Below are 11,744 nucleotides of genomic sequence, written 5' to 3' on the forward strand. Positions count from 1 at the left end.
CACAAAGACCCATCTCTCCAAAAAATAAATCAATAAATAAAATTTTAAAAGACACAGGCTTAGCTTATTTAAGAGGGCAAAACTGGAACTTCACATCACTTTTCAAGATACGTGAGTTACTACACAGACAATTTCAGCTAATTTCTGAGCTTTATTAACACAGTCTTTCTGTTTCCCACGGAGGTTATATTATCAAACTATTTAAATGAGTTGAAATTCAGGAGCAGAGTAACACCAGTGGCATAAATCTTATCCCCCTAACTACAGTAAGTTATCCAGCAGAAGGATAAACCATTTAAACTCTCTATCAAGAACATAAAGAGTGAAATAAGAGAAGCATTTCGCTTAGAAACAGTGGGTCACTATTAATCCAGGACTGGGTCTATAAAAGCAGGTCTCGAAGGGTCTGAACTCTGTAATGGGCTATGTGAACGAAGCAAGTGGTAGAAAAAGTCCTGTGTATGTAGCGAGATCTTTTTTTCAGACAGTCTCACTCTGTTGCCCAGGCTGGAGCGCAGTGGCACAATCACTCACTGCAACCTCCACCTCCTGGGTTCAAGTAATTCTCCTGCCTTAGCCTCCCTAGTAGCTGAAAATGCAGGTGTTCACCACTATGACCAGATAATTTTTGCATTTTAGTAGAGATGGGGATTCACTATGTTGGCCAGGCTGGTCTCAAACTCCTGACCTCAAATGATCTGTCTGCCTTGGCCTCCCAAAGTGCTGGGATTACAAGTGTGAGCCACCACAGCCGGGCTGTGGCAGTTTCTTTTAAAATGGACGTTAACTGTTGGGTCAACTGTTATATAGCAAATAATTCCATATAATTTTTCAAATGTTTAGTACTTTTCAAATACCTTTCCTATCCCCGTAACTCCCTTTGGGCCATACTACGAAACTATCAAGTCAGTGATTAATTGTGTAAACTCCAAGTGGTATTTTTTTCCTTCTTCTGGCTGGACTGAGTCAATATGTTTTACTGAAAGAAAATTTAAGTTGATTAAGTGAATATACCATGGATCTTTCTATTGCTAAGAAGAAATTGAAATGAGGCCTCAACATATCATCTTAAGCAAAAACACCAATAAAGGGCAAAATAGAGACTTCATAAATGAAAATATAAGTTTGAAATACTCGAAGGAGTTCATGACACAGTCAAGTATATGAAGGAATCATTAGACTGCAAAAGAACTTATAGGAAGAAAAAAAAAAGAGCCTGTGTACATCTTAATGTTTACATTTTTCCATTTGGATCAGGTAGATGAAAAGGACAGACCCAAAGCTAATCCACATTCCAAAGCATTCACACAGAAAGGCATTCTATTAATAAAACCCATTCAACAGATAAATTATCTATTTACCTTCAGGTTTGCAAAACTGGGATAACACAAAGGGCACATTTCTTACTTTTATTTCAACATTTAAAATATTCACAGATGGAGTATTATATTCAGACATCTCCATGGAAGATGTACGGAAACAAAACATACAGGCATTCCACAATTACAGAATTACATATTTGTGATTATGTGAATGTTTACCCTAGAGTTTATCTGGAAAAACATGTTTTAAAAAAAAAAAAAAAACTTGAGTGTTTCACTGGATTAATTTCCATAAAAAATGAACTGCAAAGAACTTCAGGAGAGACACCTAAATATTAGTACTTTTTAAAACTTTTATAGTATTCTGCTAACATCTCTCTGAGACACACTTAATACTGAATTCTTTTTTCCCCTCAATAGCCAAGTCAGAATATACTTATTTCATTTCCCCCCCCACCCAAGTCTGTTTCTAAACACATTATGTAGAATAGATTTGATCATCACAGCATCTTGACTAGCTAATGAGGTAGGAGTATTCTTAAGTTCTTAGGCATTGATAAAGCAAAGCAAAAGACATCAAATTACAAAGTTTTTCTTTTTTAGTGGTTGTTCTTTAAGTAAAATGCTAAAAGCACTGGAAATTGGTCAAATGCTGCTCATATTTTAAAAACAAAGAGGAAAACCCCATTAGAAAGCCCTGATACACAGAGAGTCTGTTAAAGGGCAAAACCTGAGTAGTGGAATTAAACTCATTTTGGCATTGTAAGGAAAGGTATCTATGCCTAAAATGCCAAGCTTTCTGCCTAGGAAAAAAATATCAAGATAAAATTTAAACAGAAAACAAAATTAATCTATACTTTATTTTCAGAAAAGTTAATTTACTTCTTTTAACCCAGTTATCTTTTGCTATACACACACAGAAAAAGATTAATAATTTCAGTATATGGCATATCCAGTAACACATTTAAATGAAGTTAGCAGTCAATATACTAAGTGCCAGAGAAACACTCCTTATAAGGAGGCTTTATTAACATAATGCTAAGCAGCTAGAAAACATGTAGGTAATAAATTTCAGCACCATCTGTTAGTAGACTGTTTCAAAATGCATACACCCCCTAAATTCATATAAACCTAGAAAATTTACCCATCATTCCCTCTGCATCTACCCCAAAAACCTAAGTTCTGTATTCTAACTACCCTTTCTATGTGCCAAAAATAAAGAATACTTAAAAATCTATCCAATTAATAGGACACAAACATGTTCCCCCAAAAGAGGAAGTTACCAATCAAGCATGATGTGTCTAAAATACAAATTTTGGGAGTTTCTATGAACCTACTCTGGTTCAAGGGGCTGCAAAAATAAATACATATTTTTAACACGTTGGTACTTATTATTTGATGAAGGCTAAATTACAAGAGATTTTACCAATTTGCACCTCTTAAGGTTACTGCTAAATATACTTTAAAAAGTCATCCAAAAAGTGTTTTTAAAATACAACAAAATAGCTGCCAGAAAAAAAAACAACAACAACCTGATAACTATGTGGCCTGGCAAATTATTTTGAAATGAGGTCCTTGAAAATTAACTACAAAATATTTTAGATGTGCAAATCAAACTTGGTAGCAAAATAGTGCAAAACTCTGATACGGCAGCCCTTAATAGCAGGTAACCATTTGAGATTTGCTACCAAAAATAATTTTTCAACAAGAACCTTTTATGTCTTTAAACCTTTCCTTTTTCTACTCTACCTAGAATTGTGTTCCACTGCTTAGAAAAATCTCAAAATACCATGTGTATATCATTTAAATAAGAGAATTATTTCCTCTTCACTGCCACCTCCTTTAATTTCAGTTATAATTCCCTTTATAAACACTCTTTTCCTAAGGCACACCATGCCCTATTTATTGCCACAAAGCCACTAAAATCTGTGCCTCAATCTGTCTGCTTTATCAGAGTGGTTAAATACAAACCACTTACTAATGTCTGCTAAAACTCAGTAACATCAAGTCTAGAATGCTATTGTCTGTTCTTCTGGGGCAAAGGCCAAAACACACAAGCATGTGCTAGTATGCTCTTTTCCCTACAAACTAACCATATTACCTACTGTAACAGTAAAGCTTAATGACATCTCTGGCTACATATAATTCACACTCAATATTATAAAATAAAATGTTAGGCCAGTAAGCTTGCACAATTTTTATTAAATCCTAGTCTTAACAATATTTGATGTTACAGACATCATCCCATGAACATGTTTAATAAGTGAAAGCAAGTCAGACATCTCATCTAAGTCATTATTTTCTGCAGACTAAGCAATAACTACACAGAACACTATGGGTAACGACAAACACCTGCTCAGTTTTCACACAAGCCATGTTGCTTATCAAACTAGATCTGCTAATATTGAATACAGTAGATTTGGTGATTGTAGTTCTCATATAAGTACATTATTGAGACAACATTTTGACAGTTTCACTGACTTTCCAAATAAGCATAACATACCCAAAGAAAATAAAGAATGAAGTAAAAACTGAATATGAAAAGATTAAGTTATTAAAGGAAAATGAAGTAAACAAAATAAAGAGTGAAAAAAATCACCAGGGTGGATTGGAAGAGAACAGATCAAATATGGATTGCACAAACCAAAAGTTTATAAACTCAATGCAATACAAATCCTTTTTATTGTAAAAGCTGAGATGAAACTAAAAGATCTATAAAAACTGTTACCTTTGGCCTTAAACAGTAAGTACCAACGCTTATGATCAAAAAAGGCCACAACAGCTAAGATTGTATTACTTGATTTTATTTTACACTAGGTGGTGGACACAAAGCAATCCTCCTTAATAAAGCTGACAATTAGCTTCACTCAACATTTTTAATAATGCACATTAAAAAAAAATATTCATTTTACAAATTCTTCTGCAATCCAAACATACAACAGCTTGGAGAACAACGTTTAGAAAACAAAAGCCAATGTAAAAAGACAGATTAAAACAACTAGAACAGTACGGGTTTTATATGGCTCGGATTTTACAGTTTTCTTACTGCATCATCAATGTCAGAAATCTGTTCCTTCAGCTGGCTCCATTGTTCTGGATTTAAAGAAATACCTAAAACAAAGTTTAAAAATTCAAAGGTGAAAATCTATTTAAGCATTGAGGATTTTCATACTTTATTTTTCTTTCATACTTTCAACTAGAATACTATTTTATCAAAATTGCAACTTCAGGCCGTGCGTGCTGGCTCACGCCTATAATCCCAGGACTTTGGGAGGCAGAGATTGGCAGATCACTTGAGGTCAGGTCAGGAGTCCAACACCAGCCTGGCCAACATGGTGAAACTTGTCTCTACTAAAAATACAAAAGTTAGCTGGGCATGGTGGCAGGCACCTGTAATCCCAGCTACTTGGGAGGCTGAGACAGAATTGCTTGAACCTGGGAGGCAGAAGTTGCAGTGAGCCAAGATGGTGCCACTGCACTCCAGCCTGGGGAACAGAGCAAGACTCTGCCTCAAAAAAAAAAAAAAAAAAAATTGCCACTTTGATACAATGCTACAATACGGAGAGTTAGATCTCTTACATTTGTTAATTACAGATCATCACAATTTACTGAGCAGATCTCACAACCAGTCTTACTTTCCACACTACCTCCGGCATAGTATCTATTATAACCAATGAAAATAAATGAGGGTTTCAGGATCTATCTTACTAATACCTGCAAATTATGAGGCTAAAATGGTCAGGTCCAGATTTGAAATGTGACACCCCATTACTACACTTTCGGTTGGTTCCAACATTTGCCCAAAATTTCCATAGAAATTCAAGCTGAGTAACTGTGCTGAGTTCTTCCAGAAGCATTTATTTCACTTTGGAAAAATTCCCAGGACATGATTCATACAGGACCCCTCAGAAAGTATATACTGGGTAACTGCATTCTAGAGTCATCCTGTCGGGGTTAAAATTCCAGCCTCACTATCACTATCACCTTTAAAAAAGAACATTACCTTGTAAGCCTTAGTGTTCTCACCAGTAAAATGGTATCTACACCCCAAAGAGTTGTTGTAAATAAGTAACATAAATACTGAACTTAGCATATCACCCAACACATAAACAGTTTAAAAACGTGAAATGATGACACGTCCTTCCTATTTAAGATAAAAAAGTGTGAATAGAAATTTTATCTTTTCCTTATTTTGTACTTTAATGTTCTAGCATTCTAATACTGATGCATATAAACAGAGAAGTAAACAAGAACTGGCAAAAGGCATTACCAGAAAACTGTCGGAAGGCCACGAAATTGAAAAAAATAAACTGGGGCAACACCTAGGAAAGGCTTAAAAGCTCATCAAATTATTTCAGTAAATGTTTGTAAAAACAAGAAATATGGCATCAATGACCAATCCAGAAGTGACTTGAAGAAAATATGAAAGTATATAAACACATGCAGAGGCTGAGTTTAACAAAAAAACTGCAAGAAGCAAACAAGTGGCACCTTTCAAACTAACAGGCAAGTAGAGTAAAACTAATAAGGAAGCATATTTCTTTAGCTGAGGATCAACCTAGAGCAGCAATTCAAATATACAAATTTAGGCTGGTTCACCAATGTTCTCTAGCTGTTTGGTGAATGATATAAAATATGGTTTCTACAATGCTAAGAGGCTTGGGACTGGATGAAGCACAAATGGAAGGAAAGCAGAGATCCATCACCTCAACAATGCCCTAAAGCATACCTTTTAGGAGTTGAATCAAAAGGAAGTATTGTAAACCAAGATTTTCCATTCCTGATTTTACAAATTCCCAGAGAGTGACTAATCTGCTTCAGAATTGCTGTAAACCTTTTGAAAAATGTTCAAGTAAATTAGCAGCCAACTGAAGTGATATTAAGTGTGTTAATTTTCTGAGCTTTATCCCAAAAAGCTGTATTAAAACATCTCATTAAAAAAATGTTAAGTATCATGTCCAAAATGATTACAGAAGAAAGAGAATGAACTGAGTAAGATTCTTCTTTGCCCTGTGTGTCCTGCCAACATTTCAAGTTAAGGTAGAAAAGTTTTAGTTGTCCAGGCACAGTGGCTCACGCCTGTAACCCCAGAACTTTAGGAGGCCGAGGCGGGCAGATGACAACATCAGGAGTTCAAGACCAGCCTGGCCAACATAGTGAAACCCTGTCTCTACTAAAAATACAAAAAATCAGCTGGGTGTGGTGGTGGGCACCTGTAATCCCAGCTACTCGGGAGGCTGAGGCAGGAGAATTGCCTGAACCCCGGAGGTTGAAGTTGCAGTGAGCCAAGATCACGCCATTGTAGTCTAGCCCCAGCAACAGCGCAAGACTCTGTTTCAAAAAAAAAAAAAATTAAGAAATGTTTTAGTTTAGTCCCAACACCATAACAAAATTCAAGTAATAAGACCTCACCTTTTCTTCCTGGTTTCATTTCACCTTCTGGATCCATCCAATATTCTCTAATATCAATTAGCACTTTCCCTTTAAAATCTCGAACGCTAACATACCTCATTTTCCCAATCTGCAAAAGAAAGAAACATAAAAAGAGGTGCTCCTTTCAACAGTGGTATCTGTTTCAATCGTATTCATATTAACAACTTGCTGCACACTCACTCTACATCTAATCATGAAAATGACTACTGCTGACACTTGAACAACATGACTCTTAACTGTGCAGGTCCCACTCATATGCATTTTTTTTCAATAAATATACTGGGAAATTTTTTGCAGACTTGATTATTTGAAAAAATTCGCAGACCAACTGCATAGCATAGAAATAACAAAAACATTAAGAAAAACTTAGGTATTTCATGAATGCATAAAATACACATAGATACTAGATTTTATCATTTACTACCTTACTACCGTAAAACATACAAACCTATCATATGAAGTTAAAATTTATCAAAACTTATGCAGGGACACAGTAGAGAAAAATGTGAACATAAAGATGGAATATTAAATCATAACTGCATAAAATTAACTGAAGTACATAGTGTACTTGTGTAATAGTTTCAAAACCACTTCCTGTTGCTACCCAAGCATGCTCAAATGTTACAAATACCTGCTTAAAATACCTAGTGTAAAACATCATGTGATGCTAATCACCTCTGCTGAGCGGTTCATGTCTCCAACACTGCATATTGCAGTAAAAAGTGATCTCTCACGGTTTTCACGTTTTCATCATGATTAGTGCAGTATCATAAACCTTATTAAATAACACTATGAGTTCCACACAAAGAGCCCCTAGTGATGCTAGAAGTGCTCCCAAGAAGCAGAGTTAGAAGGCATGACATCACAAGCGAAAAAACACACCAGAAGCAGTGGTGCATACACCTATGATTCCAGCCCAGAAACCTGAATCCAATCTGGGCAACACAGCAAGACCCTGTCTTTAATTTTAAAAAGAACAACAACAACAAAATATTCAAAAGCTGAATAGCCTGATATGTACCACAGACTGAAATCTGCAGCTGTGGTTGCCTACAATTTCTAACAGATGACATATCTTAGAAACAGACAACATAAGCTAATGTTATTGATACCATATAGTACAGTAAATGTATTTTTTCTCCCATATAATTTTCTTAGCAACATTTTCTTTTCTCTAGCTTTCTGTTGTAAGAATACAATATATAGTACTTATAATATACAAAATATTTGTCAACTGTTTATGTTACTGGTGAGGCTTCCAGTCAACAGTAGGCTATATTTAGTTTTGTTTTGGCAAAGTCAAAAGTTATAACCAGATTTTTCAACTGGTTGGTGCCCTGCATTCTGACCCTGCGTTACTCAAGAGTCAACTGTACTACTCTCAATATCAAAACTGCAACCAAAGGAGATTACTGTTAAACTATCATATGATCCAGCAATCCTACTTCTAGGTATATATCCAAAAGGATTGAAAGCAGACTCCAAGAGACATGTGCACACCCATGTTCATGGCAGCATTACTCACAGCATTATTGACAAGAGCCAAGAAGTGGAAACACCACAAATGTCCACCCAGAGATGAATGGATAAACAAAATGAGGGGAGAGGTGGCGAACAGACACACAATGGAATATCATTCAGCTTTTAAAAAAAGAAATCCCATCACATACTTCAATGTCAATGACATAAGCCAGCTATAAAAAGGAAAACGGTAAATACTTTATGATTCCACTTATAAGATGACAAGTTCACAGGGAAAAAAAAAAGCAGAATGGTGGTTACGCAGGGCTGGGAGAAAGGGAATTGCTGTTTAATGGCTACAGAGGTTCAGTTTTGCAAGATGAAATAGTTCCAGAGGCCTGTTTCACAACAATGTGAATATACTTTCATGGTTTTTACCACAAAAAAAAATCATTAGGAAGCAAAATCTTGCAGTACAAATTACAATTAATAGGAATCCACGGATGCAACTAGCTACACTGCTTCAGCAACCATTCTAAATATATGAATTCAGGGTTCTAGACAATAACAGCTTTTCCTTTTGATGTTAACTTCAAATAACGTCTTTAATGCACCTCATTCACAGTCAGATAGAGAACTTAAAAATGTTCACAGAAAATTATTTTTTTTAAATCTTGTATATCTGCTTACCACAAATTAAAAATTCCATAAAAAAGAAGAAGCTTTCCTCAACAAAGTATCTCCTAGCACTTTCCAAGACTCACCATAACACACTAAGGGAAAACAATGTGGTACTGGAATAAAGACAGACATAGAGGTTAATGGAACAGAATGGAGTCAAAAAATACACAGGCATTTTATATATTCAGTTTTTTGTTTGTTTGTTTGTAAAATCCAAGGTAATTCAAAGGAGTAAGAATAGTCTTTTCAACAAATGGTGTTGAAACAACAGGATTATCTGCATTGGGGGTGGGGAAGAATGTAAATCCCTATCTTACACCATACACAGAGAAATTAGTTCTACATGAATCATAGACCTAAATATGAAAACACAAACTATAAAACTTCTAGGAAAAACAATGGCAAAAATTTTTGTGGCCATGATAGACAAAATATGTCTTGGACAGAAAAGTATGCTTTTAAATGTGTGCATGTTATTGTACATAAACTATACCTCAAAAACATTTTTTTTTAAAAAGGAATCTGCCCAACAGTTGCCTCTCCCTCGGGAAAAAAAAGTAAAACTGACTAATTCTTCTCAACAAAAATTAAATAAGCGATGAGGAGATGGGAGTATAGGGATATATTACTTAAAGGTAGATAAACTGAAGATTACTTAAATCACATTTTATTCGAAGAAAATAAAATCAGATGACAGACTATTTTATAGCCATAAAATCTGGAGATCAGCAGCAAAAAAATAGCACGTACATCATACAGAACTGTGATTCTTACATGAATTTGATTCCCTGTACCCTTTGAAGATCTGATAAAGCAGCAGTTCCCAACCTTTTTGGCACCAAGAACCAGTTTTGTGGAAGAAAATTTTTCCACGGCAGGAGGGGAGGGGCGGCAGGGAAGGGGAAATGTGATAGTTTCAAGATGAAAACTGTTCCACCATCAGGCATTAGATTCTCATTAGGAGTGCACACCTATATCCCTCACATGCACAGTTCACAACAGGGTTCACACTCCTATGAGAAACTAATGCCACTGCTGATCTGACAGGAGGCAGAGCTCAGGCAGTTATTGCCCACTCACACAACGCTCACCTCCTGTGCAGGAGAGACTCCTGTGATAAAGGTTATAAATAATCCCTTCAAATACAAAAAAGAAAATTCAAATTAAAAAACAATTCTATGGACTCCTGTCCCAGATTAAAATCTAATGACCAGTTAAGATCATTTTAAATTAAATAATTTAAAAGTATCAGGTATCCTTAAATCATCAAATCAACTAAGCCAGTATTACTGACCCTTTGTGGCTAACTCTGAAGAAAAATATGGATCGTTTCTTGCCTCGACTATTCCATTTCACAACACAGGTACTGAGTATGAGATAATTCTCCAGCCTCTTCATTATCACAGAGGTGACCCCTGTTACGTTATGTCCCTATAGAAGAAAGTTCCTCAAAATCACAGCTGAAGGAACCAGAAAGGAAGTATCTCTAGTATCGTCTCTCGAGTCAGGATTCTGCCCAAATTATTTCAGACATTAAAAGAGTAGTGTATTGATTTTTCCTTTGGTACAATTCTTTAATACATTTAAAGAACTGCTTATGTATTGGTGTTTAATGTACATCAAGGTGTAATGGCCATGAAATTAAGTATCAACTGGGTACGGTGGCTTACGCCTGTAATCCCAGCACTTTGGGAGGCCGAGGCGGGCGGATCATGAGGTCAGGAGTTCGAGACCAGCATTACCAACATGGTGAAACCTTGTCTCTACTAAAAATACAAAAATTAGCCAGGTGTAGTGGCATATGCCTGTAATCCCAGCTACTTGGGAGGCTGAGGCATGAGAATCGCTTGAACCTGGGAGGCAGAGGTTGCAGTGAGCCGCGATGGCACCATTGCACTCCAGTCTGCGCAACAAGAGCGAAACTCCAACTCAAAAAAAAAACAGAAATTAAGTATATTATCTCTTATAGTGCCTACACTACCAGATCTGTGAAAGCCACTCTGAAAATAAGGCCTATGTTCCTCCTAGAGGCAGACTTTCAAAAGGTGAAGTGTCAGCCTTAAGAGGCTTGAGAAGCTTTCCAGATGAGGGTTTAAGAAATGAGGCCAAGTGAGCTGGCTTATGCCTGTAATCCCAGCACTTTGGGAGGTTGAAGTGGGCAGATCATGAGGTCAAGAGATTGAGATCATCCTGGCCAAAATGGTGAAACCCGTTTCTACTAAAAATACAAAAATTAGCTGGGTGTGGTTGTGTGCATATATAGTCCCAGCTACTCAGGAGGCTGACGTAGGAGAGTTGCTTGAACCCAGGAGACGGAGGGTGCAGTGAGCCGAGACTGTGCCACTGCACTTTGGCACCTGGTGATGACAAAGTGAGACTTTATCTCTTGAAAAAAAAAAGAAACGAAGCTCCATTTTTCTGGCGAGAAAATTCCTAAAAATAGATCTAGTTTTCAGAAAACTACTCTAACAGAAAGAATCTCTAAAATGTGTGTTCTGCACTAATAGTTTATCTTCGGTTCTTTGTCTATTTTCTTTATCGAGAAGTGTAACAAGGCAAAAATAAGCATTAGAAAAAAACTTAAATTTTCCCATTCTTACCTTAATCTTGGCACTTCATCTTTCAAAGCTATCAACAGGTCAAAAAATACATGTTATGTTAGCTTCGCTTTCTAGTCATTATAAATGTTTACAGTCTTGGTCAGGCACAGTGGCTTATGCCTGTAATCCTGGCAGTTTGAGAAGCCAAGGTGGGCGGATCATTTGAGCTCAGGAGTTCAAGACCAGCCTGGGCAACACAGTGAAACACCGTTTCTACAAAAAAAAATGATAGTAGGGCCAGGTGCTA

The 11,744-nt window shown here is 36.3% G+C and overlaps 1 protein-coding gene across 1 annotated transcript in view; it reads right to left on the reverse strand.

Moving 5' to 3' along the window:
• Nucleotides 1-1,395: 1,395 nt before the first annotated feature.
• SUB1 (SUB1 regulator of transcription) overlaps nucleotides 1,396-11,744 on the reverse strand; it is a 17,868-nt gene continuing 7,519 nt past the window's right edge. The window contains exons 4-5 of the mRNA XM_017526813.1: nucleotides 6,735-6,843; nucleotides 1,396-4,433 (exon numbers count right to left, since the gene is read on the reverse strand). Coding sequence (XP_017382302.1) covers nucleotides 4,354-4,433; nucleotides 6,735-6,843 — 189 coding nt within the window. The 3' untranslated portion in view covers nucleotides 1,396-4,353. The remainder of the gene's footprint in view (nucleotides 4,434-6,734; nucleotides 6,844-11,744) is intronic.

This window comes from Cebus imitator, unplaced genomic scaffold (assembly GCF_001604975.1).
Source record: "Cebus imitator isolate Cc_AM_T3 unplaced genomic scaffold, Cebus_imitator-1.0 Scaffold44, whole genome shotgun sequence".
NCBI classification, from domain to species: Eukaryota; Metazoa; Chordata; class Mammalia; order Primates; family Cebidae; genus Cebus; species Cebus imitator.